Genomic DNA, 27,596 nt, shown 5'->3' on the forward strand with positions numbered 1-27,596 from the left:
TTCATCAAGCTGACGTGCACTTATCAGTTCCTGGAATCATTAAGAAGACAGGCACGTCACCGCTAGACCTGAAGCAATTGACTTTGCGTCTGTTGAACGAAAGGTACTTCGACCATATACATGTTTACACCGATGGCTTCACTAATTCTAACAGCTCTACAGGAGCAGTGGCTGTTTCATCTGATAATGTATTGCTTCAATACAAGTTTTCTCACAACACGACGTCGACAGCAGCAGAGCTTGCAGCGCTTCAAGGTGCAGTAAAGCACATTCTTCGGCAGCAACCTAACCAATGGGCCATCTTTTGCGACTCGAGGTCAGCCTTGCAGACACAACGGTTTGTAATGCAGCACGGGTTACACGAACACTCAGGCCCGTATTCACAAACGCTCCTTCACTCAAGGGCTCCCCTCGACTTGACGAAGTCAAGGTGGAGCGTGCTCCTCCACTCAAGGGGCCGCTGCGTTTCATCAACGCTCCTTCACACTTCCTTCGCCAAGGGAGGCCTTGGAAATGCTTCCTTCACTTGAGTGAACTGTGGTGCTATTATGTAAAAATTCCAAATCCGGACAAAGGCGGTCTCTTCCATTGAGTCGCACGCGATTGGCCCATACAAGCTGTGACGAATGCTGTGACGTTATGAGTGACGTGGACTGGGGTGTCACGTGACTCTTTTTTTACGGTTTTCGGAGAAAGGCGATGGAACGGTCGGAGAGACTGTCCGAAAGCAACCGGAGGGATTGAAATGGCTGCAAGGTGGCATTGATTGGATTGAAATGGAAAAAAAAGCACGACTTTTCGGCACCGGGGCAGTTAGACAACATGGCGTTTCCCACTGACATGGTACTTCGCCTTGCCTGTGCGGTAGCTTCAACCGAGCAGAGGCGACAACGCGAGGTAAAAGATGCATTTGAAGAGTTCAGCGAAGAAGAGTTCCGGCAATGTTTTCGTCTGTCCAAACGAACAGTGCGTAGCTTGTGCGACGAACTTGACCCTATCATCGGATGCCAGCGAGCCAGTGGCCTTTCCACAGAGAGAAAGGTGTTGTGCGCGCTGCGATTTTTCGCCACCGGTAGCTTCCAGCTGAGCATTGGTCGCGAGGAACACATCGGCATGTCTCAGCCGGCGGTGAGCAACACCATCCACGAGGTGACGGAGGCGATTATTACCGTGGCTGCCAGAAAAAGGGTGGTGGACTTCCCATTGACCACAGCTGCCAAGGATGAGGCGAAGGCGGAGTTTGCACGACGTGGTTGCATCCCAGGCGTGCTGGCGTGTGTCGACGGCACGTTGGTCGCCATTCGCAAGCCAGAGGGATACAGCCTGGCCGACACGGCGAGTTTCATGTCCAGAAAGGGCTATTATGCCCTGAACGTCATGATCGTAAGTACCGTTCGGATCCTTTCTTACTCGCCCATCGGAGTAGCTGTTCAGTTTTGACGTCGGAGCTGGGAAAAGTACCAATTCAAAGAATAAGGGAGAACATGCGGATAAACGGGTGCGTGCTAGTTGGTGGCTCTCATGGCCTCGGTTATCATAAGTGGCAAGTGTTTGTGTAAGTGAGCCAGTTGTCGTATTTTTTGTCTTCGTTCTGGCATGCATGCGCAATGAAGTTGAGCATTTTGAAGGTAATAAGAATATGGGCTGTAGTCGTAGCAGAATTATACACACGATAGGGAAGTATTTCAAACACGAAAGTACTTATAACCACAATTGCATAGGCTAGCTGTGGTATGTACGAGTGTTCTTTCCCAATAGCATGGGGTAGGTTTTCATTTATCGATCATTCAGTGGAAGTCCTAGCCATGTGTACAGGGGTATGGTCATTGCCCCCTTCCCTCCTCAGTTGCTACACCCTGTCCCTGTGTTCCCCTCTAGGTGAAACTGCATGTACCAATGACTGTACTAGTATGCATTGTTTCCGGCTTATGTGTAGAAAGAAGGGGTTTGTTTGGAGCATAGATGCAGTACTATTTTGTATCACTCATTACAGGTGTGCAACGCACGGCTGCGCATCCTTGTCGTGGACCCACGATTCCCAGGTTCGTGCCACGACTCCTGGGTTTGGGAACACAACCCTTTGCGTTCACGCCTAGCTGCACAGCTGCAGCCTGGCGAATATCTGCTTGGTAAGTATTAATGTGAACTAACTGGGGTAGAGCACTCAGCCGCCATTTATCTATTGAAGGAGACGCAGGGTATCCCCTCGAGCCATGGCTCCTCGTTCCAGTTCCTGGCAGTCACCCCGGCAACACCTCCGAAGGCCGATTCAACAAGGAGCACGCATCCATGCGCAATGTTGTGGAAAGATGTATCGGAGTGTTGAAGAGCAAGTTCCGCTGCTTGCAGCACTTTCGAACGATGCTCTACAACCCCGATCGAGCAGGGCGAATTATTTATGCCTGCGCTGCTCTCCACAACATTGCATTGGACGCGGGGGACTGGACCTTGGATGAGTATGTTGGGGACATGCCACCAGTTGAGGATGACGATAAGGAGCCAGGAGAGAGCCATGTGCTCACACCCCGCAACGTGCTGCTCAGAGGACAGCAGCAGCGCAGCGCTGTCGTGGGCCTTTTTTGAAGTGCACAGGAACGCGGTAAGCTGTCATATCACACACATAATTTATTCATACTAATTCCAGTGCACCCAGGCAAGACAGGGCTGTGTTTGCCACAACACAAAGTACTCACTCGTGCTTCAACATTATGCATGGTGGCAATAGAAAAATGCTGCATTTTTTTTTAAATGTCACATGAATTAGGCAACGGAAACACACTTTTCTATATCAGTGATCACAGTCACAACAGACTAGATTGGATCAAGCGCATATGAGGGGCACCCTGTGCTGACTGTTGCCATCAAAAGATTGTGGGAACAATGCAGCAACGTCACACAACTTCTTTCACGAAAACGCATAAAAATTGCAGTTACATTAAAAACATGTTGCAAGAACGCATGATACGTATGTCCGTCTCTTCTCATAGTCATTGACTGCAAGCATTCAATTGTACACATTTAGGCTTGCCGAGCACAATGCCGTGCCGGCTTTTTGTTCATTGTCCTCAACATTGTATAAATATTTAAATAATATTTCATTTGATTTGAATTCCCGACTACAGTTATACTGCAATGCTACAAAATACGTAAATCAAAGCAGCAAATAACATGTGGGTTGTTTTAATGACACACGGCATGAATATTTGGCTCAGCAATCTCGCTGCTCCCAAAGCATACCACGTTCAAAATTAATTCCTGCAATGAGTAATTTACAATGAAAACAGTCGCTGGAATGTTGCTGTGATGATGACCCTTTTCATTAGTGAAACTGTGCGACATACCCACTTGCTAGTTTAGTGATCTCAAAAAAGACTTGGTTGTAGTTGTACCTTAGCCTCATTGCGCTGAAATGACAATATCACAGTGTAAGCAATTTTCGGCAGGTAAACATGCTTCATAAAGAATGCAGCGAGCTGCGAAACAGTGTGAGGCTAAAAAATATCACAGTCCAACACTATGTGGTAATGCTGCATAAAAAGCGCAGTGAGCTAGAAAACAGTGAGGCAACACAAATATCACAGTGCTAAAAACATTCACAAAAAATGTCAACTATACGCTCTTGGTCTTTGTGTGGATGACTAGACACCTTTAAGATGGTGGGGGGAGGGGGGAGACGCTGCCTCACGAGTAGGTCGAACATAAATTGAGAAACGCATATATCGAACATCAAAAAAGATGAAAGACACGTGAAGAAAAAAACGCTGTACTCCTTGTACAAAGTAAATGCTAACTTAAAGGTAGTATAAACCAATAATGCATGATAAACATTTAAAACATTAAAAACATGATGCAAAACTTAAAATAAACGCATATATCGAACATCAAAATAGATAACTATGTATCTCTTTCCCGCAGAGGGCCCTCAGCCACGGCCCGCTCCTGTGCTGCGGCCGCCCGCTCCTGTGCTGCGGCCGCCCGCTCCTGTGCTGCGGCCGCCCGTTCCAGTGCTGCTACTATACGCCGCGCCAGAGAAGTTAAGTGCAAGGCTGATCTTCTGATCCCCCGCACCTCCTGCAGTGAATCATCATGGTGGAAATGTTTGCATGAGCTGCTGAAGAACTCTCGACCATCTCGTGGCTCGAAGCTGCTGCTGCGGAGAATTGCAACGTGAACAACAATTTCCCCTCAGTTGAAAATTCATTGGCCTGGTGGCATCCTTTGAAAGTGTGAAGCTTCGTGTACAAGCTATGCCCTCTTCGTTTGGATCAACAAACAATTGCTGGAACTACTCTTCATTCATCTCCTCAAATGCATCTCTTACAATCAAACAGCCCTTTTCAGGGCTAACCAACCTTTTGCCCGGCAGTTTATCATTGCAGATGTCAGATACCGTGCCCTCAATACAATGCATGTTTCTTATTTACAGCCCAAGTTGGTTTCAGTCATCATAACAGAGCATCAAAAATGTTCAAACCCTTTACGTAAAATTTAAACAAACGGTCTACTCACATCAAGCAACTTCTCAGTCAGCTCGAGGCTCTGGTCGCACTGGGAAGACACCCGCAACAAGGTGTCGGTGCGCCGTGGCCTCTGTTGACGGCGAGGCCGCACAGGAGGCTGAGGCACTGCAAACATGCAGCATTTTCGTCACCGCATGCTGTGGTAGGCTTTAAGTCTATGGCCATGTTGTGGATAATTGGGCAATTCGAATAACATACGAGAGGTTATTTTCTCAAAACACTTTGATGATCAATAACTTACCCGGTGCAGCGGGGCCGCTTTCCAGGTAACTTGGGGGGGCTTCTGTGGAGTAAAAAATAAAAGTTCACGAACTGGGCGCACATACGTCCTATAATCAATAAAACACTAAGTTCTCAGATGCTTACGTGTGGCTGTGTCACTGTCAGCTGCTGCAGCCGCTTCAGTGGCTTCCACCTCGACCTCCATTGCAGGAGCGGGAACATCCGCCTGCTGGAAAGTGTCGTGGGCATAATCTTTCAGAAAAAGGGTATTCGTTACTCTGGCTATTTTACAACCTTACCTACTAAACATCTGCGGAAACGTTCTGCAGCTATTCAGTGGTCAATGATATCAAGTATTACCATTTTAGTGCATGCACTTGCCCGCAGGCATTTCGTGTCTGTTTGATAAATAAATACGCCTTTTACTGCAAGGGCTGCAAAGCGAGATTTCAGTTGACAAACCTACCTGCTTTTGAATTCTTTTTCCTGCACTATCTTACTGTTCAACAAGGTTCCCCTAAAGGCACCCCTTACAAAATGGGCAAACTCTGTCATGGCACCGCTCAGGAACCCGTGATACTGCGGCGGCAGAGTGCTTACCTGTTGATATTCGAGGGAACCGAAGACGCCACCGAAGCGCGCCAACCCGGTGAGTTGCAACACGCGACCCCGGAAGCCTGGCAGACGACCCCCTCCAGTGCCCCTGGAAATATACACCAATGTCAAAGAACAAATCGCCCGCACATTCAACGGTCACTCACGTTTGTGCCTCTTTGATGGCGGCGGCGTCACGGCGGGCCTCGTGCACCTGCCTGCGCCACCAAGCCTGCCAGTCATCCGCGCTTTTCTGCGCAGGGCCTTCAAGGTTCAGCGCGTCGCTGAGCTCTTGCCACAGCCGCCGCCGGTCGGCGACCGTGACGCCATGCTGCAGCTCAATGGCTTTCGCCGCGAGCTGCGGATGTTCGCTCATAAAGGCGAGCACCAGCGCGCGCTGACCCTCGGAAACGCGGATGAGCCGCTGCTGCTGGTGGCTAGCGGTGCCGTTGCCCTCCGCCATGACTGCGCTCGACCGAGCCAACGACTTCGAAAGTTGCGCCGTTTAGTAGTGGAGTTTTGAAAACAGTAACTGCTTGAAACAAAGTTGTACCTAGCGCCACCACAAATCGTCCCGCTAAATTTAGCGTTGTTTAGAACTATAACAGAAAAAATACGTTTGGATTGTATTGTATTCCTTATTAAACAATTGAAAACTAGTGCCAACACATTTTAATAGTGCGCAATAATAGTCAAACACTTCTGAACATGTTACAAACACTTTTCACTTTGCTATACGGCCCCCAAGTCAACGTCAAAATGATGACGCAAGCCTCCATTTCCCTCATTGGCTGTTCACTTCCTCTCGTCCTCGCGACCGCTGCAGACCGCCCATTTTTTGACGTCACCGACAGACCGCCTCCGTCCGGATTTGGAATTTTTACATAATTGCGCCACTGCATGCGCCAAGAAAAGCACCTGATAACGAGAGTATTCGCAATTGTGGTTAAGGATTGCCTATCTATGTACATTAAGAGGACGCCTTTTCTAGTTACTCTTTTTTCTAAATTGACATTACAGCAAAATACGTGCATTTAGAGTGGTAGTGTTGTTTCCCTTAGCCTTTTGCTGATAGAGTTAGCGAAAACCTCCTTCAAGTCTGGCAACAGTTGAACCCAGGCAGCTGAACGAACAGCTGATGGCATTTCGTCTGCTGCTGAACGTGTCTACCTGCTTAGTTTATTTTGTCTTGTATGCGTCTATTATTTGCAGTTTATATTTACGGTAGTGTTTGCGTGTGTGTTGTTTGAGAGCCTACTTTCGCCGGGGTGACTAACGAACAACGTGAGTGATGACGGGAAGCGCAATAGATGGTTTGTTGCTTTGTTTACTTTCGCTCTACTGAGAGCCTTCTGATCAGTAATGTAGCCACCGAATGTATAACGCGGTGGAATGAGTATTTTTTACTATACATCACAGTATGTTGGCGTGCTTTTAGCATTCACCACCGCATTATGTATAGGGATTACTCGTACGTAAATTCGATCTCGCTACGGGAGTACGTGCACAGTTCCTAATTTCAGGGGCCTGTGCAATGTTTATTTTTCTCATTTACTGCAAATTTCACCGTGGCGCTTTCGTAGTTGTTCCTCTGCGTATAATAGGAAATTTGAAAGACATTGCTCGCAACTGATATTCAATGCTATAACAGGATAGCGTTAAAAACTAGGCAGGTTATACTCGTGGCTGAGCATTCGAATTAGACTGCTACGCAAGTTAAGAAAATCGATCGTGTGCCTTTCTTTCACTATTGGCGAAAAATACATTTTAAAGTTGTTTTCTTCATTTAGTAACATATATAGTCGGTTAACAGGGACTTGTGTGTGTGTCCACTTTAACATTTTAAACTTCCAAGGAATAAGTTATTGTTTTTTCATTGTTTTTCTATTTGCCCTGCATTTGTGGATGCGTCTAATTTGACAGATTCGCATAGAAGTAACCTTTAAATTGGTGTAGCTTCCGTCTCCATGTTCACACAGCGGCAACGTCTTAAATTGTTTTCCTGTCTCCTCCATCCATCTGCATGCTCAGAAGCACAATCGTTAGTGCATGAATGACCTTCGCACTAATGTTTTGGATTTTATTTGCAATATAACTACTGGAAATACCTGTTGCAAAGGATCGTGGTGTCTGTGCTGCATTCCAAAGCCCCGGCACAACATAAATTATAGGGGATGTTTTATTTTTTTGGAAATCATAAAACTGAAGCCGCGTCTGACTTTTGGCGCTGTTCTGTTTCAAAAACTATCCTGTGGGTTCTCTCAATCTTCGAGAAAGTGTCGTCAAAAGCACCATATATTATTCTGCTGATTTATTGAAGACCAGTGCAACAAAGCGGTGAAAAATGCTCAAGAGTATTGCAGTCATCGCGGATACATCTGGTCAGAACCCTGTAAATATAATATCCGCTATTGCTGAATCATTAGCAAGTCTACCAGTTAGAAGCACGCCATCTCAGTTCCGTGGAAGAGGAGTGGTGCTGCTTTATATAAAACAAGTTTAATTTTCCTAGAACTGCTTTCCTGTAGAATCAAAGAAGTGGTTTTTGCAGTCCTGTCTCATCATGAAAAGACAAACACGACGATAATTATGTATTGATAAATGAACGAAACAGAGGTTGTGAATGACAAATGCACCTTTATAACATGTGGCTGATGAGGAGCAACGTGGCAAACATAAGAATGCGAATGAAAAGTGTTCATCAATCAACCATATGCAACCTACACACTGTAAAGATAAAGTACGAGCTCGGAGGACATCATAAATAAGATTAAGGAAGTAGACACCAGAGCGCCTAATGCAGTGTAGCTGCACGCATTCACTGCTGTTTTTGTGCTTTTGTATACAGTCGTGCAAACTCTGCAATGCATTGATAATACGGCAGATTCTAGGAGGCCTTTTCTCTGTGTTCTTCTGTCGGCAGCTGGTCCGCTGCACAAAAGAGGCAAGAAATAATATTAGAAAAACGTAATAGCTTTGATACAAAAGCCGCATTTTTCTTTAATTCTAGCTGTGCACACATTCATTAGTATATCTCGCGTTCAAGAACAGACATGGTTGAAATATTGAGCTTTGACTATTTTGACACAAGTTTGGCTCAGGCACTTGCGCAGCTGACCAGTCATATGGGCATATAATTTTATTATCTAATTGCACGAATCAGGGTCATAGCCAGCAATTCTTTTTCGGGGTGTAGAAATGGGGTTAAATTAAAAAAAAACAATCTCATTATGTATCTGCTGTATTTATAATTCATATGTTTGCGTTTTCATACGACACTCGACGCACTTTTGCGTACATGCAGGTTTCACAGAGCATGATAATCTGCTTGATCCCCTAAATGTGTACTTGGTTGTTCATTGGTATTGTGAGCTGCATAGGCACTGTATAAGGAAGCTATGTTTCACGCGTAGTAGCTACAGCAGCACACTCATTGCGCCCAATGTATTGTGTTGTGCTTTTCCTAAACTGTCTTTAATAGTAATCTGACCGAAGCAGAAAAAAAATAAAAAAACACAGGGGAACTTACCTTCTCATTGGTACAGATGGTCGTCTAACGGAGGTGTGCTTCGTCGTAAATTTCGGCTAGGGCAGCAAAGGTTCACCGGAGAGGAAGCCACTCTAAAGTACGGTGAACCCAGAGCATCAAAAGTTTGCTCTGCTGCTTGCCTGTCAAGCTTTCGCACCACGCTTGAACTGATGCGGTGTGAGAGCTTCATCAAAACACTTCAAAGCACTGGAATCCGCAGTAAGTCATGGAGCACTCGCACGAAGAGTATACGCACACCCGAAGGCAGGTAATCCACTGGCTCATGCACGGAACGCAACCCATCACGGCACTGGTGAGTGCTCCTCTTGACACCACGCCCGCTTATCCCGGCGCAACAGTAGCCGTTGCTGAACCTTTCGAAGACAGCTCCGTAGTAAACGCGCACCGTCATTGTCGAAAGAACGCGGCGGTGGCAGCCAAATTAATCGATCAACGCCGTCAAAGCGAGACGGGCTCCGCCATGGACGCGATGCTGGCGCAAATATTTCACTCGAGGGACGATTCAAGGTAGCTCGATCGCTTCCTTGACAATCTCGAGGAAACGCTCAAGATTTTTTCAAGTGAAGGAAGCGTTTCAAGTGAAGGGCGGTTTGTGAATGGGAAAACGCCACTTAAGGAGCGTTTCGAGTGAAGGGTCGAGTGGAGGAGCGTTTGTGAATACGGGCCTCAGTATATCAGATAAGGCTTGACTACCAAGAAGCGCTCAAGGAAGGCTGCGATATTTCGTTTAAGTGGTTGCCCAGTCATTGCTGAATTGTCGGCAATGACCGCGCGGATGAAACTGCTCGATGGGCTCATGACCAAGACCTGCGTTCGCCCATACCACTCTTGAGAACGGACGCTTGAAGGCGACTACAATCACTTGCTCGCCGTATAACTCTCGTATACAATAGAATACGCCGGGTTTCTCCAACACGCACCTGTGTTCGATCGACCCAAACTTGCAACTTCATTTGCCATTCTGGCTCCCACGATGCGCTGAAATTTTACTGTGTATATGAGGCTAGGCGTGGCATTTACGAATGCGTACTCTCATCTCGTTGGAATGGCGAGCACTTCGGCAATGAGGCTGGGCGTGGCATTTACGAATGCGTACTCTCATCTCGTTTGAATGGCGAGCACTTCGGCACAACATATGCGCCTGCGAGGAAACGCTTCAGCACATTCTATGTCATTGCCCAGCATACTAGTCTCAACGACGTATTAAGGAAGCCAAGCTCTGTCAGCTGCATTCACAGCCGCTTACAGAAGAGAAGATCCTGGGACTTTGGCCGCCGGTTTCCCATACGCACAAAGCCATGAAAGCCCTCTTGCACTTCTTAAAGACCACAAGACTTCCCGACCGTTTGTGAAAGAACAGTGTGAGACAGTGCTGTGTAATCTCGAGCTGACTATTCATCCTTCTCTTGGTTACTCCTCTTCTTTGCTATCTATTTCGTTTCTATTATTCTCCCTTTACCCCACCCTAAGTGTAGGATATCCAACCGAGCCAAGCTTGGTTAACCTCCTTGCCTCTCTTCTCTATTTCTCTCTCCTTCTCTCTTCAGGAAGGAAGCTTTTTCTTCTGCTATACACTTCCCGTTTCTTCGCTTAGGAAAACAAAGAAACCCTAACACACCAACAATATTCCTTGCCCAGAAGAGTGCTTATTAGCCTAGCGTGACTTAACAAACATAAATCACTTAAACGAAGAAAGAGAACGCAGCAGCGTCACGTGAATTCTTCAGTGAGCCGCAATAGACGCTTGGCTCGAGACGTTGGTAATAATTTTTTTGGGGGGGGGGGGGGGGCGAAGCTCCTTATGGCGTGGTTTGTGTGTCCCTTGTAGTACGTAACAACCAGTGGCACATACCCGAAATAGCGGTCCTTACGATTTTGACCTCCAAGGTGGTTCCGGTGAGAGATTTCTTCTGTGCGTTGTTGAACAATAAAAGATAGTGCTCAATGCACATGTTAATGGCTGCTAAGGGGGAATGAGAGACAGGAGCATTCGGCCTATAGGTAACGCGCACACTGCGATCCCCATTAGCAGCTATTGGCATGTGCATTGAGCACGATCTGACAAGACAGGGTTGCTACGTTATACTCGCTGGGTGTAACCTCCTTCGTTTTATAAATGTTTAGCGAGCGTTGGGCCGCATAGCCATGAATACAGTGAACTAGTACATACCATGAACTCGAGGTGGTTAAAGGTGGGAAGTAAACCCGAAGCGCAAGCCGTAAGAAAGTGTGCATGTGCCACCTCCCGTTTAGTCCTTGAAATGTCCGCTGGATGGCGGTGCTTCTATATGGAGAATATATGATGGAAAGATGCGAGATGGTGGTACTTGGAGTGCTGAATAGATGGACGAACGGACACACAGACAGATGCATGGATGGACGCATGAACGGACGCAGGCGCGGATGCATGGACGAACGCAGGGACGGACGCACGAACAGACGCACGCACGGACGGGTGGATGGACGCATGAACGGTTACACAGACGTACGCAGGAACGGACGGAAGCAAGAACGAATGGACGGACGAATGCTTCGCCCCACTCCCCATCATCCACTCCGTGCATATGCTGCCAATTTTTTCAAATACGGAGGTTGTTAGAGGACAAGCGCCTCTCTTCAGACAGGCAGCTTTTTTTTTTTCTGCAATGCAATTTCCGTTTCTTCGCTTAAAGAAACCAACATACCTTAACACACCAACGACATTCCTTGCCCAGGAGGGTAATCATTAGCCTAGCACGACTCGCCAAATATAAATACCTTAAACGAAGACTAATGCAAGATGTGGTGAAGACAGCGCCCTTTTGTGTCATAACGTTATCGTCTCGAATCACAAAATGTTATAAAATATAAATATTTCGGAAGCGTGATAATGAACGGAGGACTCGATCTTAGGAGAGAGGCGGCAAAAAAAATTACGACATATTCACGGGGTGAATGATGATGAATGGGCGAAGCTCCGGAGGGATTCATCGGTAAACTGTGAATCTTCCGTGTAATTCGCCCAGTAGATCATCATGTAAAGACGTGAGAAACGCTGTGTGTGTATATACACAAATCAACTTTTATTTGTTCTTAGACGATGGATGGCTTGCGATGTCCCTTGCCTCGCGCGCTCGCACATCGGGATTCTGTCTGCGAGCGCGCGCTGCTGCCGCCTTGCGCTCTCTCCGCTGTGCAGCCTTATCCATCCGGCGACTCCGAGCGCGCGCCAACAGCGAACGGATTTTATCACAACGCTCCCCCTAGCGTACGTCGCCGCACTAAATCGAACGATTGCATTCAACCAATGACACGTGCCATATGTGACATCATTCCTATTTTATAAGATCTCGCGTCTTTCATGAACTACAAGTACCGCTTTCTAGTTTATAACATCTTGCATCTTTTCATCATCAGCTACAAGTACCACCATCTAGTAAACACTACAAGAACTAAACGAGAGGTGGCTACATGGATGGATGGATGGATGCTATGAGCGTCCCCTTTATAACGGGGTGGTGACAAGTATGCCACCAGGCTCGACAAAAAAAAAACCTTTTTTTCTTTTTTTTATGTTGGCCTAATGCCTCTACTTCGATAAATTCTATCTTAATGGAAAAAAGGTAAATTTTCAGCTTAAGTTCTCTGCCATTTACGGCACACTGTCCATATTTTATTTTTCCTATATTTATTTTTGTCCTTTCTCTCTAATTTTCTGCCACCAATACTCTAACCGTCTCTTACTTATTTCAATCGCGGGTGTGTTCAGCTTTCCATTGTTGTCCCTAAAACCCAAGGCTTCCTGTAGGCTCGTGCCCAAACGTACACCTGGGTGGATATCTCCACATTCAATCAGAACATGCTCCGCCGTTTCCTTATCTTTCCCGCAGCATGTGCATTGTCTTTACTGAATCTTGCTTTATAACTACGCGTTCTAAGGCAACCCGATCTCGCTTCAAACAATAAAGCGCTTCCCCTTGAATTATCGTAAAATGCCTCCCTCCTTATTTCATTTTTGCCCTTTCGGTAGTTACTCAAAGCCGGTTTTTTCTCCATAGCTGCCATCCAGTAAATCCTCTCCGCCTCCCTGACTTTTCCCTTAACGCTCTTTGTTGACATATGGCTCACAATACCAGCCGTATATTTACTAGTGAGTCTTCTAGTTCTTTTTCTCCACTGTGTGTCCACGCTCTTCCTATACAAATAACGGAACACCTTCTCTGCCCATCTACTCTCCTTCATATTTCTTAGCCTTTCTTCGAACCTTATTTTGCTCTGCGCTTCCCTCGCCTCAAAACCTGCCCACCCCATATCGCCCTTTACAGCCTCGTTTGTCGTCTTCCCGTGAGCACCCAACGCGAGGCGTCCCACAGTCCTTTGATTTACATCCATTCCCGATTGCACCTCTGTCTCATGCACACCACTGAGTTCCCAAAAGTAAGCCCTGGAACCATTACACCCTTCCACAGACCTCGAAGCACCTCATACCTATTGTATCCCCACAACGCTCTGTGCTTCATTATTGCCGCATTCCTCTTTCCTTTTGCTGCCGAGGCTTTTTCCTGTACCTCCATGTATCTATCACTCTCATTTACCCATACTCCAAGGTACTTGTATTCACTTACCCTCGGTATTTCTTGGCCTTGTATGGACACCGTCTGATCACAGGGATCATTGAATACCATCAATCCACACTTCGTTACACTGAATCCTAGTCCTAGAGCTTCACCTTCCCTTCCGCATATATTCGCCAGCTGCTGTATATCATCTCGACTGTCCGCAAATAAGACGATATCGTCCGCATAAAATAAACCTGGAAGCTTCTGCTCAATCATCATGCCGCCCTGTTTGTGTGACAGATTAAAACCAATGTTGATACCTTCTAGCGCTTTTTCCATACTCACCATGTACAGCATGAATAACAGTGGGGACAAAGGACATCCCTGTCTCAGACCCCTGCTAACCTCAACGTTCTCTTTGATACGCATTCCTTCCCACTCTATGCAAACTGTATTTTCTAAGTATATCTCCCTCAAAAGCTGTATACAGTCGTCGCCCATGCCCATTCCTTTCAATATATCCCACAAAATTTCCTGATTAACGTTGTCGTATGCCCCAGTGATGTCTAGAAAAGCCACGTACAAGGGCCTATTCTCTATTTTAGATATTTCTATACACTGAGTGAGAACAAACAGGTTATCGTCTAACCGCCTGTCGACTCGAAATCCGTTCTGAAGTTCTCCCAAAATATCGTTATGTTCGGCCCATGTTTCTATTTTCATTTTTACTGCTTGCATCGCCAACCTGTATAGTACCGATGTAATGGTTAGTGGTCTATACGAGCGAATCTTGTCCTTTTCTCCCTTGCCTTTATAGATTAAGTTCATTCTACTTTGTCGCCAACTGTCCGGTATTTGTCCGTCCTTTAAGCTTTTTTCTACTGCTTTTAACAATGCTTCTTTAGTGTTATGTCCTAGTTCGTTAATGAGGCTAACGGGAATCCCATCTAAACCCGCGGCAGTGCGCTTTGGAATTTTTCCTTCGGCCTTTTTCCAGTTGAAATTATCAAGTACTAGCTCTTCCTCTGTTGCTTTCTCCGCCACACTTTTACTCACCGGGGAGATCCCCTGGACGCTCTTTTGAAACGAATCGGCTGTTACCTTTTGGATGTAACCTAGCGCTTCGTACCCTTCCAATTGATTTCCTCCTTCATCTAGAATATGTTGTTGCGTTGTGACAGACTTCTTACCTAGCGCCTTTATGTGGCTCCAAAAAATCCTAGGCGCGGCCTCCTTTTTTTCGTGTATCTCTGTCATCCAGCGTTCACTTTCACCTTTAATTTTAGCCTCTACCAATTTCTGTACAAGGGATTTTTTCTCCAAATATATTTCCCATATTTTTTTTACTTCGTCCTGCGGCCGCTTCTTCTTTTTTGCCTTTCTATGCTCCCGTGATGCTTCGCGTCGCTTCTCGATCGCCTCCCGGATTTCCTTGTTCCACCAACTTTTTGGCTTCCTTTTTCCTTTCCAGCAAACAGTTTTCTTCTCTTTCCCTATCTCCTTCGTCATTAGATGTAACAGCTCCCTATACTCCCAGTCCTTGCCTGGTATTTCGCCTACTTCTTCCTCGACTCTTGCGGCTGTATTTATTATTTGTTTGTCATTTAAATACGAGCTGCCAGACTTTGATTCCATGCTCATATTTTTAGTTTCGTATCCCATTTGTAATGTTATTCGTTTATGATCACTACCCAAGCTGTTAATGCCTTCCTCGTCTATCCTCATTTCTGTCAGTTTGTGGTAAATTCCTTCAGTCATGAGACAATAATCAATACTTGATTGCTTGTTTCCGACTTCCCATGTGATCTGGCCGTCACATTTAGGCCCCGTGTTAACTATCTCCAGACTATGTTGCTCGCAAAGATCTAGTAATAACTTCCCATTGGTGTCTGAATATCCGTCAAGGTCATGTATGTGGGCATTCATGTCCCCTAGAAGGATGATTTCGGCCCCATTACCAAATTCCTTAATATCCGCACTCATGCAATCCACTATCTCCTGATTCTTTTCTCTGCAGTTATTCCCCGTCCACAAGTAGGCTACCCCTAGCCACGTTTCCTTTCCACCTACTGTGCCCAGAACCCAGAGGTGCTCTGAACACGTCTGTTTCACTCTAACCCATTTGGCTCCGCGGTGAATTAGCATTCCTACACCCGCACCTTTCCTTTCCGATATGGTCCTGTTACACCCTTCTCAAACATAATTTTTAATATGTGGTGGCTCTTCCAAGTCTCTAAGGTGTGTTTCTGTAACCGCATACACGCCTATCTGTTCTTTGTTTAACTGCTCCTCAATCTCTAACCATTTTGCCTTCTTTCTGCCACCCTGCATGTTTATGTAACTAATTGCAACACGCGCCTTTTTCCTTTTTCTTTTACCTTTTTTCTGGTTTTTCGCAATTCCACCTGTCAAAGCGTCCTCCTGGTTGTTTTCCCTGTTACGAGCTACCCCGGACTCCGAAGGGCCCGTGAGCCCCCCAAAAAAGCTACTGCGCGTCCTGCCAGTCGCCAGCCCACCTCGTGTCCAAGCCTCTTATCGAAATGAATCTTGTCTCTTTGGAATCCACCCCACCTGTGCACTTCCCTGTTTAAATCCACTACCTCGAAACCCTTCTCTCGACTAATTCGCCATATCTCTTTGTTTGCGTCGACAACCGCTCTTTGCAGGTTGACGTTGCGTACTGGTACTTCCTGTACTGTGCATACTACAATTTGCACCTGGGAGGACACGGTGCGCATGTCATCCACCCCTTTCGCCAAGGTCGTCGGTAGTCCTGACGATTCTTTTTTCAGGACGTCATTTAACCCTCCCGCAATTACAACGAGGTTACGATTGTTAGCTTTAGCTGGGAGTTGTTCACCCGCTTGACTCATTACTGTCCCCAGCGTTTGTCCTGGGAACGTCCCTATCGCAACTCTCTTGTCGCCTTTCACCCTTTCTTTGATTGCCGCTGCGCATCGGACTAAATTTGAGTCACCGGCGATGATGACGTGTTCAGACATTCCTTCTGAAACCTGCACCTGGCTGCTGACTAGGTGACTAGCGTGAGTCACGGCTGCTGGTTTGCTCCCTCCCTCCCTCAAAACTACTTCCCGGTAGCTGGGCCCTGTGGCCAATGTATCTGCCTTTGTCATGCCTGTTTCCCTCATCTCTCCCGCACGGGGGGTCGTCGCCATAATGCTTCCGCCGTCACCTGCGTCTTCGTTCCCCTTCACGACCTTCGATAGGCCCTTCTCGGCTGCCCGGAGCCTTTCCTCCATGGCTGACGTTTTCTCTGGCTCCTTCGCCAATGCATTCTCCAGCTCTGCGATTTTCTCCATGAGCCCACTCTGGACCGCCATCATATTTTTAATTTTCTCCTCGAACTCGCACTGTCTACACTTGGCGTAATCTTCTGCTTTCTCTTCCGCACTAATTTCCACCTTCCTCCCTACCCCGCACTCTGAACACTTTACGGTCTTTTTGACCATGGCTAGCTCAGTTTACCGATGCCCACGTGTTAGAAAACTGTACTAAAATACACTGGTCTAAGCCAAAAAGAACCACAATAATAAATAAATACGCTACACTTCACAGCACCTGCGCATGCACGTGGTCGGTCTACGCGCAGGCCTCAGCCACGTGGTGGCTGGAGAAAAAAAAGACACAATACAGAATACTAAAAAAAAACGTACACTGTACTAGACCTAATCAAGCTTTACGGTAGCGCCTTACGTTCTCATAACGCTACATACAGAGGCAAGCTGGAAACATGCAAAAACACTTATCTGTAGCTGTCATTCCGGAGCTCTCCAAAAACACGTCCGACCTCTAGAGAACCAGCAACCAAAACCAGGTACAGGAGACGGTACCGCCATCTAGTGAACACTGCAAGAACTAAACTGGAAGTGGCTACATACAGGGGATGGTACCGCCATCTAGTGAACACTGCAAGAACTAAACTAGAGGTGGCTACATACAGGCTACAGGGGACGCACAGCCCACGCCCTAAGGAGCTTCGCCCCTAAAACTGCTTCGGCCTTACGAGCTCTCGTGTTCTATAGTATCTGTGTTTTGTTGTGTTACAAAATGAGAAATCCAGAATGTTAGGGTGCTCGTATCAAGATTTACTTCTTATCAAAATTTAATTTCTTTCCACTATACAGTAAATGGCACCGTATTTTTTTTTGAGCTGCGCACGGATTTCAAACTCACCCTCGCGCTCTTTTGGTGCACGACACTCCTGAATACAGCCGGAAACGTAGTGCGAACTACTCCACGCGAGTGCTTGATTTTTTTTTTCGTGATGCAAGGTTTTGCAAGGATGTAGTGCTTTTTCGAATAAAATTGTTATTCTAAATTTGGGGTTCATTTACCAAATTTACTTAAGAGCCGTCAACGTCCCATTGAGGCAAGTTTAACGTTCTGCATGCGGCTTTCTTGTTCAATGTTTTCATCACACTAACGTACATTTCCTTCGCTTGAAACAGGTGATTGTGGTAACCGTTAAGCCTTTCCGGGAGTGGCTTTGCAAGACTTCTGTACCCGCACGAAAGTGGCATTCCTAATGAACTCTACCGATACTGGAAAGAAATACATGCTTTTCCTAGTAGCATTGAGTGCCGACGGCGCTTCCAAGGGAACAGCGAAACAACCGACATTTGTTCGCATATCGCCAGACGACAGCAGTGCATGGAAACAAAAAGAAGAGAATAAGGAGAAAAAGGTTTTATCAAAACGTTCACGTGGCTTATCGCAGCTAGACGCAAAATGACGAGCATTACGTGCTCCTGGTGGAATTGAGATAGCCGAAGCACGGCTGCCAGATAAGGCAGGGCGCCACATTAAAAAAAAATGCTGCCCCTTCTCCTTTCAAGCAAGCCTGCCTGCAGTGTCCTGCCAACTTCTGGCAATAGGAGACACTTTTTTCCGAAAAAAATATCAGCCTCAAAGATGGCTAACATGCAGAGTGTCAGTCTTGGAGCACAACTATTACCGCTATGCGGGCTTGTCTTAAGACTCCGGTGGTACTTTTCTCCTGGGCAAATGATTACTCTCCTGGACAAGGAATGTCGTTGGTGTGTTGAGGTATGTTGGATTTTTTAAGTGAAGAAACGGAAAGTGTATTGCAGAAGAAACACTTGCCTGCCTGAACAGAAATGCTTGTCCTCTAACAACCTTCTTTTCGGATAAATTTTTATTACGAACCTCTAGAACCTCGTTTCTAATGCGCCTCACTGAAGAAATCTCGTGGCGCTGCCAGAGTACGTTTCACCGGGATTTGACTTCGTGTAACCGGAGTGACTGCGTGGCCCTCCGCTGTTTTTTTCTCTGTTTTTTTTTTCGGGGAGGCAATCGGGTACTTTATCATTTTACTTTGAAGTATTTCAAGAACATCGCTACTTCGTCCAAATGTAAATTTTGTAAACCGAACCAAAAGTATTATTTTATTTCTTGCTTCAGTTTCTATATATTATCTGCTGAACAACGTACGCGTTGACTAGGTGATGCAATGATAATGAAAACAAATCAATCTTACAGTGTATATTTTCCGTAGAGCTAAAGTGTAGAAAACTCAAGGCAATACTTGTGTTGTCGCATTTAATAAATTAGGCGGACATCTCTGGGTGAAAACGTAGTAATTGAGAAAAATGACTACAACCAAGCGTACAAAAAGCCTCGAAACAACAAGAAATGTTACGATAAATCACGTGGTTTCAACAGCGCGAATAAATCTGACCGCATGATTAACGAAGATTCCGAAAAGTGCTGCCGGAATCTGAAGACAAGAAGCATAGCGGTAAAGGTTGTGCTCTGAGATTTACACTCTGGGTGTTAGCTGTCTTTGAGGCTTCAATGATCTCGAAAAGAACTGTCTTTTACTGCCAGAAGCTGGCAGCACTCTGCAGGCTGGCTTGCTCGAAAGGAGAAGGGGCAACGTCTTTTGAACGTGGCGCGCTGCTTGGTCTAGCGACAGTGCTTCGGCAAACTTGATTCCACCAGGCGCAAGTGATGCGCATCATTCTGCGTCTAGCAGCAATAAGCGGCCGAGCGATCGTTTTTATAAACGCTTTTTCTCCTCATTTTTTTGTTTTTTTTTGTTTCTTTGCACTACTGTCGTCTGGGGACTTCCCAACAAATGTTGATTGTTTCGCTTTTGCCTTGAAAGCGGCGTCGGCATTCAATGCTACTAGGAAAGGCAGATATTTCTTTCCAGTGTCTGTAGAGTTTTAGGAATGCCACTTTTGGGCGGGTACAAAAGTGTAGCAAAGCCACTGTACAAAAGATGTTACGGAGAGCTACATGCCGCCAACACACTCAAGCTCGACCAGTGAAGTGAAATGGTTAGAGCATCGAAACGTGCAGTTACGACTACAGGCCCCGCTACTCTACAAACTACTCCTGCACTTTACCGGTACCGTCCAAACGATGTTGTTGTTGGATGAATTTTCACAATTTAGACGTTGCGAAAAGCGTACGCGTGTATTCGTTTCGATATGCTTGTTGCGATTGCGCTGATGAAACAGGCAACATCTGAGTGCATTGAATTGCGAATGGTTAGTCTGCTCATGACTGTGACACAAATGCTACCTAATGGGAAGTGGAATGCTTTTGTTGCGTTGAAGAAGCCACACTATGAAGCTTACAGCGCAAGTAATGACGACGGCTCAAATTGTATGCAAACCATCGCCACGTTAAACATTGAGTCTCATGCAGCCACGACAGCATAGTGGCACTAGTGCCATTGTAGTGGGCACTAGTGCACCACTACAGCGGTAATTCCGTCCGAAGGTTCGGCACAAATTATCTCGGAGCGCCGTTCAGTTCATACGCCAATTAGAGTTCGCGTAGTTATTTTGTAGTACGCACAGGATTACACGCAAAGTCGACTATCTGACACCACCACCGTTCACACTGCCGAGAGAAATGAGGCAGCGAACATGTAGCAGTTCATATCGTTTGCGGAAGTACCTTGGTCCGAAATACATTCATTCGACGATTAGGCGTTCATCCAGTGAAAGCGGCACGGGCCGTACGTCCGTGTGTGATATCTTTTCCTTTGCGAGTTCACGGGCTGATTATCCTCCCGCAGCCGTCTTAGATTGCACGACGCGCAACCTATAGCCCATGGGCATTTCAAATTATCCAAAATACTTGCAAAGGTCCTCAAGCATTGTAGCATGGTATGCGCAAAAATTAACAGTTTTCTTGGCTGTAACTCAGTTACATCGCAATAAAGTTTTGAACTGAACCTTGAAAAATAGGATCTTGTAAACGTAAACAATTACAAACCACCACGGGAGATAAACACATCACCTTGCTAAAAAAAACGCCAGGCTTGTGCGGAAGGCACCACACAGTCACAGCGAAAGCGCAGCAAAAGCTAGAAGAGCGCCCTTTCAGAGCCTTTCAAAACACTAATTGGGTAACTACTGCAAGCACACTCGCTTGATACCCACTAGGGCATTAATAAAATTTTCGGGGTAGTAAGCCGGTATTTGCTATGCTATTTTCGCCATTCTTCTGAGAAGCGTTGTATCCGATGAACACTTGCTAGGAATTTCGTGCCAATTTGTCATGCAGTGGCTGACGATGATGAGTAATTATGGCGTAATTGGGTATACGTCCCACTGGTATTAGGGGAACAAGAACGAGCTTTTGTAATAGGTTGAGGCAGTGGACGACCCACTCGTTACGCTATTCGCATTGTGCGACGAGTGGCTGTTATTTCACTGTTTTAAAATGCTGTATAAGTCGTATTATCGCGATCGCTTTCCCGGCATCAAGCCTACCTAATGCAAGTTTGCCACCAAGTTCCAAGCATCAGCGTAACTCAGTGGTGTAATACTGGGCTGGCATCCAGCTGACCGGGGCTCGGGTGCCATTGTGTCATTGGTGCTAGTTTTTTTTCTACTTTCGCGCGATATTCTTACGGACACCGGCAGCGGCGGCGGCTGACAACTGCGCGTGACCCGAGTTGTGATCTCATAACAGCTTTAGCTCTAAAGCACCTCCTGATCGCACCTTCTCGCGTAGCTGTACAGAAATATAGGTGGTAAACACGGAATACACAAACGTATTCTAAGACTCTCGATATAGACAAATACTCATCTTAACTGAGAAAATACCGCAATAGGTCACGCAGACTTTCTCAGTAATATTTCAAACGCCTATTCAGTTAAGCCCACTATTCTGGTTAATTGCTGGCCCATTGAAAAAAAAAAAGTCCACAAAATGAATGATGGATTCCACCATCCACTATTTTGGTGGATTATAGTTCAGGCAATATTGATTGCACGTGGTGTATGATGTATCCTGGAATGCCAGCGATGCAGGAGCGTGAAACGGCGTCAAAACCACCATAACGAGCAGCCACTAAAATTAAATAAACAATTATTGCATAGAAAGCACACATAGAAAGATATAAAAGCACGCGACTTCGTGGATTCAAACGTGCATCCTCTGAAATCCTAATAGAACACACTAACCACTGCGCCATGCCAACATATGGAAATTCACCGCTAAATGACTGGTGAACTTGCGAACTGACCGTCCAATTACAGTTTTGTTTGTCAGGTACTCGAGATAGACGGAATCTGCACCTGCTACTAAAGCTTTGCGCATTTATAAACACAAAAATGGTGAAAGTAGCAACAGCTTTATGTTTTTGTTACAGTTCACAAACCGAAGAACATATAAATCAAGGGGACTGAAGAGCAGGCACAGTTAATGGGCAGTTACTGTCAAGTTTAATATCCGTTTCCCGCTCGTTCTAAAGGGCCACATCTCTCCAGGCTTTAAGGCACCTCTAGGCTCATTCGATGTAAACGCCGACACATTTGATTGAGTATTTAGATTTTTTTCGTGCAATGTAATGTGCAGTCGTGCCAACGCACTGCTGTGGCTCTATCGTTAGCAACAACTACATAACGGCTTGACCAAAACGAATGCGTTGCGCTGGAAACGATATCTAATTGTATTCGTTTAGTAGGCATACGAATTGACAAGTCGATGTTCACGCGTAAGAGCCAGAGCAGTGCCAGCGAGTGCGATTGCCAGTTGTCGGTGAGGGGAGGCGTACCTGCTGGAAGTGCTGGAACCGCATCGCATCAACATTTGTCGCTTCTTGCGCGGACACCGTGCACAATTAAAACGCTTCATTTAGGTTGCACGACTTTGCTGTATTGGCATTTTTACTCGTCAAAATAGTGTATTCTGAAATCCAGAAGCATCGATTACACTTCTGCGGGCTTGGTCGGTAGGCTTAACCTTTGGTGGAAACCATGGTGGTAGAACAGTAGCGTGAGTCACACTCGCTGTACTCGTCTCGACGCATAACAAAGGTAAACATTTAAGCATTTTACTGTCGCCCGCAATTCGTTACCTTAAAAGTGCGGCTAAAGTAATTGAGTGCTCAAGAAATGCCACAGTTGCATTTCTATAGCGTGGCGACATCTGGTGACCGTTGTATGCTCGTCTACAGTTGAAAGGGCAATGACGAAGTGGAGCGTATTTATTTCTGGACAACTGCGTCGAGGATATAACATATTTGTGGTCGCTGTTGACAGTGACACAACATCACAACAATGCAGCACATCGCACATGTCAAACATTGTAAGTACGAGCACAAAATAACAACATTCAAGGCCGCATTCTACGCTCCACAAAATTTGAAGCACTGTTGACACCACACAAATAAAAAATGTGCTAAAAATTAGCGGCGTTGGTTTCTTTTAACCATAAAAATATTTTGCAGAGCATTCTAGAGTGGAACATGGAAAATAAGTTACTTCACATACTGCCATCTGCTTTTTCATCGTGCCACCATCATCCACCAAGTTTCTATCACGCCACCATCATCCAGTTTGTTCACCAAGCTATCCACCAAACACGTTTTTAATCGCCACCATAAGCCGGCATTTTCCACTGTCACCACTATTTGCTCGCCATGACCACCAACCCCTGCCACAATTTTTTCCCTCTCGCCATCATCAGTCATTATGACCCCTGAAGCTTCCACCATATACCCTAATATTTTCAACATATTCAGTATTCTTTAAAACATATCCGCCAATGATCCCAGTATCCAGCTACCCAGGATTTTCAATAGGATAAAACTTACAAGCCCTGCTGTCGTCGGAGTACAAACATGCTGCGCGAAATGAATTTGAAGACCATTCAGTAGAATTAGCCGATGTCTAGGAAGGAGTAAACTGCTGTGCGATATAGGCATGTTTATCCGGAGTATTATCCTGGTGTGATGCAAGAGCTATGCGTGAAGCAAGAATACACTCCTTCCTGTAAAGCAATGTAGGAGCCTTGCACTTTATTTCACCACTGCCGCTCAGCCCCTGGCAAACCTAAACGAGCCACACGTTTACGAAGCAGAGCATTATTACAGATATAACTACATAAAAATTGACAGAGTTGACCCATTTGCGTTCAACACATGTTGCTTCCCAGTGATGTGTGATCTGTTTATACTTCCTCTAAATTACGTGCTAAGTTTTTAATCACCATATCATTGAACGCCGGTATCATATGTTCCGTATCAACATGCCAGCGCCCATGTATATAATTAGATCATTAGCTCTCATCAGAACTTGCGCTTGCTTCAGAATAATTGCGCTGACAGCAATAAATAGATGGTGATATGAGCCATAACTATGGTGAAATGCATCATATCCCACTGAGAACAAAGCTGCTGGAACGTTTCATCGTTAATGGTGAAATCCACTATTTGACTGTCCGTGCATTTTAAAGGACCCCTGAACCTCTCCAATATTTTCCCAAACATTTAAAGCGAACAAGCGCATCGCGTGCAGATTGCCGTCGCGATCAACGATGCCACACGCAGCAGCACTGCAGGTAGCGGGTGCGCCACAATTTCGAAAAGAAAAATAGCTTCTTCTTTCTAGTCCCTGCCATTCTCACCATTGACATGTGTGACAGTGAAACTCGATGACGTTGCCACTTTCAATGGTTGCGATTGGCTGAACAAAAACCGACGACTTCCCGTTACTATGTAAAGAGCTGTTTGCGGGCACTTTGTTGTTCTTAATCGTGTTGCTGCTTGACACGCCATAAACACACTGTGGAAAATTTCTTCGCGAAACTCAAATTGGGTTCGTTTATGCTATATATTATTGTCAAGTCGGAATCGATAAAGCGGAATATTTATTTGCACCGGACTATGTCTTAGATCGTGTTGATTATAGGTTCAAGATAAGAAAAATCGATGCAAGACTAACGCATTTCGAAATTATTTTTAACCAAAAGATGAGAATGGAACCAACTACCTTCTAGCATTGTCTCTACTATCTCAAACTATTTGTTTTATTTCATGTTAGAATTAGTGTGTTGCATTTTCGGTGTGTTATATTTTTATTAATATATGTATTTGTGTTAAAGATTGTGGTTGAGGCGACATTGAATATTTGTTTTGCTGACTATGTATGTTTTGTTTTCTACTTTTTGTAAATGCTGCCCCACAGTAATGTCAATCGGTGCTGTGGGTATCGAAATAAAAAGTTAAATAAAGAAAGTGTCAATAAATAAGCAATAAATTTAAGCACAAATAATGTAGTGAAATAACAGTGACAAGCGCCCACCACAAACTTCAAATTTGTTGCCAAGTCACATTTTTAGCAATTTTTTAGAATAACTTGAAATATAATGAGGATAACTTCAACAAGAATGTAGAGGGGATATGTACTGAATTCGTTTGGGAGATGATAGAGACTGCATGCAGACTTTTCAACAAACAGCTGTATTTCCAGCTGAAAAATCATTTGTGTGGCTTTAAATTTTGCCGGTGACACAGACTGAACTCATATAGATGAATCATCTGAATAGCTATATATAAATGTATCCACATTAGACCATGTTTAACTTTATATGGATGCTTTTATATATAGCCATATATAGATGATGGCCATATACGACCATATACAGACACCCATATATGCGTATATAAAAGGTATTAGGTATATCAGGTTTTACAAGGGCCATATATGGCTACATCCGGAATTGGGCATATCAGGTTGTATAAGGCCCATATATGGGGATTCGCTATAGAGCCTCATATGCCTCATTCCTGATGTAGCCATTTAAGGGAATTTTTATGTCGTCCATATGTAAGATTTTTTAAAGGGTGTATCCGAACTATAATATCGTGGTGAGGAATGCGTCATAATTTCTAGCTGTACGCTGAATAAGAAACACTAGCAATGCTTTTAGCTTTGAAGGTATCCACTGTAGAGCAGAATTGAGGTCGCACACTTTGTTGTTTGCGTTTAGCTGTCACTCACGGTGGCGCCTTTTTAGGAAAGTTATAGCGATTTCCATGAAACTCAAAGATGCAAGATGAACTATTACTCACGCATTGTTTTCGTTCTTTTGTTTACCTACTGTTTCTTCGATTCCGTCTCTTTGTGTTTTCTATGCCTGTAGCCCCAGCGCACGCATTGTGTCAGACTTAAATGGCATCTTTTGTTGTATCAACAATTGTTTACACATTCGTGAATGCCACGGGTGCTGCTACGTTACAACAGACAAAGGTTGCTTTCAAAACAACACGCAGAAAGGGATATTTCAATGACATAGATGATACACGACTAGAACAAAAGCGGAACTCCGCTTTCTCTAGTATATCTCAAGATCGCATTACGTGACATTTTGGGCTCCGTTTATATGAGTCAAAATAAAGCTGCCCTTTTTGACAAATGTTTAGGTACAAATTTTATGAACACAATAAACTCATTATACACTAACGACGGAGATGTTTGATTGCTGACAAAGTGCGTCAGTCGCAAAGAGATTTTCAATAGGCTGAGAGACTATCGGGGTGAAAGCATTACCGCGTATAACGCAATTGGTTGGTTGGACCTAAAAGGAGTGGCTCAACACACCACGGGGGACAAACCAAATCAATAACTCGGCGAGTAGCACATCACGCTCGGCTCTACTCTAGAAACACGTGCACTCATGTGTCCTGCGTCATATCCAATAATTAAGATCGGCAAGAAAATGATTGCATAGACAAAACCTCAGAGGAACGGAAGAAAGGAGTGTAGGAATTTTCAAGAGGACGAGAACAAAGAAAATGAAATGAAGTGTCTTGGTGGTGCGAGATTTAAAACAAGGTATCCGTGGTTTGAAGGCGAGCGTCCTTTATAGGAAGCGAGCCACCACTTGCTATCAAGGCACGCTAGCAGGACAAGCATTCATGGCAATCATAGGATTGCGTTACCATTGGCGAATGAAATAAAAAACAATAGAGAAGGCCAACATAGATATTAAGAAAAAAATGAGAAAATAATTTATGAAGTTTCGCAAAGAAATTGAAAGAAATAAAAAAGGCGAAGCTACAACTGTACTGCGCAAAACTTGAAACAGTGGAACTAACGAATCTGAGTGTGCCTTGGCTACTGCAGTGCTTTTTCTACGCGATGTTTTTAGTCAAACCTCAGAGCAGAGTGCTTCAAGTTAAGGCTCAGGCAGTTCCAGGCATGACAGGAATGGCCAAACTGCAGACACGGAAGCCCTCGCACGAACAGAATCTTCCCACACCTCATAGTTATACGGGCACATCGGTGAAGTGCTCCAATCTTTTCAGGGCCTTCTAGTAGTGGTCATTAGCTCCGCCCATCGCAGCTTTTCCCCGCGATGGACTACCCTGTCGCGATGCAATTGTTGCATTGGCCTGTGCAGTGTTGGTTACGAGCTCGTGCAGTGTTTTCATTGAAAGACGTGAACGTGTTTTTGATATTGGTGGACCAGGTGGTCGAAATTTCCAGGGCCCTTCACTACGGCATCTCTCATAATCATATTGTGGTTTTGGGACTTTAGAGCCCGCATATCAATCAATAAAAATGCTAACGTTCATTCAGGAAAGAGTACGCTGCTTCACGTGGCTTTCAGTGTGAATCGAGATTGGAATTTTTGTCTTGTTACAACTGTAGAAAGATCTAAAGAAAACGTGGTTATGCTTATTTACGCTGGGGCATTGCAAAACAACATTGATCACCCTGAGCCTCTCCGAAAATCAAAGGGAATCGGGGGGGGGGGATAATCTGTAAACGTTAAGTTGTATTTAAGGAGAAATCAACAAGTTTAGAGTAGTCCGGCTCGTAATATACAGTCGACTGCAAAAGTTTGCGGACCACGCGAGCCCGTGCCAAAATGGCTGTC

General features: G+C 45.2%; 1 protein-coding gene across 1 annotated transcript; it reads right to left on the minus strand.

Annotated features, from left to right (window-relative positions):
* Positions 1-4,460: 4,460 nt before the first annotated feature.
* Positions 4,461-5,905, minus strand: LOC142768913 (uncharacterized). Its single transcript, XM_075871464.1, has 5 exons — positions 5,504-5,905; positions 5,343-5,445; positions 4,887-4,971; positions 4,762-4,803; positions 4,461-4,625 (listed from the first exon to the last, which is right to left on the minus strand). The coding sequence occupies exons 1-5, from the start codon at positions 5,797-5,799 to the stop codon at positions 4,489-4,491; spliced, it is 663 nt and encodes a 220-aa protein (XP_075727579.1). The 5' UTR covers positions 5,800-5,905; the 3' UTR covers positions 4,461-4,488.
* Between the last annotated feature and the right edge of the window lie 21,691 nt (positions 5,906-27,596).

This window comes from Rhipicephalus microplus, chromosome 8 (genome assembly GCF_043290135.1).
Source record: "Rhipicephalus microplus isolate Deutch F79 chromosome 8, USDA_Rmic, whole genome shotgun sequence".
Lineage (NCBI taxonomy): Eukaryota > Metazoa > Arthropoda > Arachnida > Ixodida > Ixodidae > Rhipicephalus > Rhipicephalus microplus.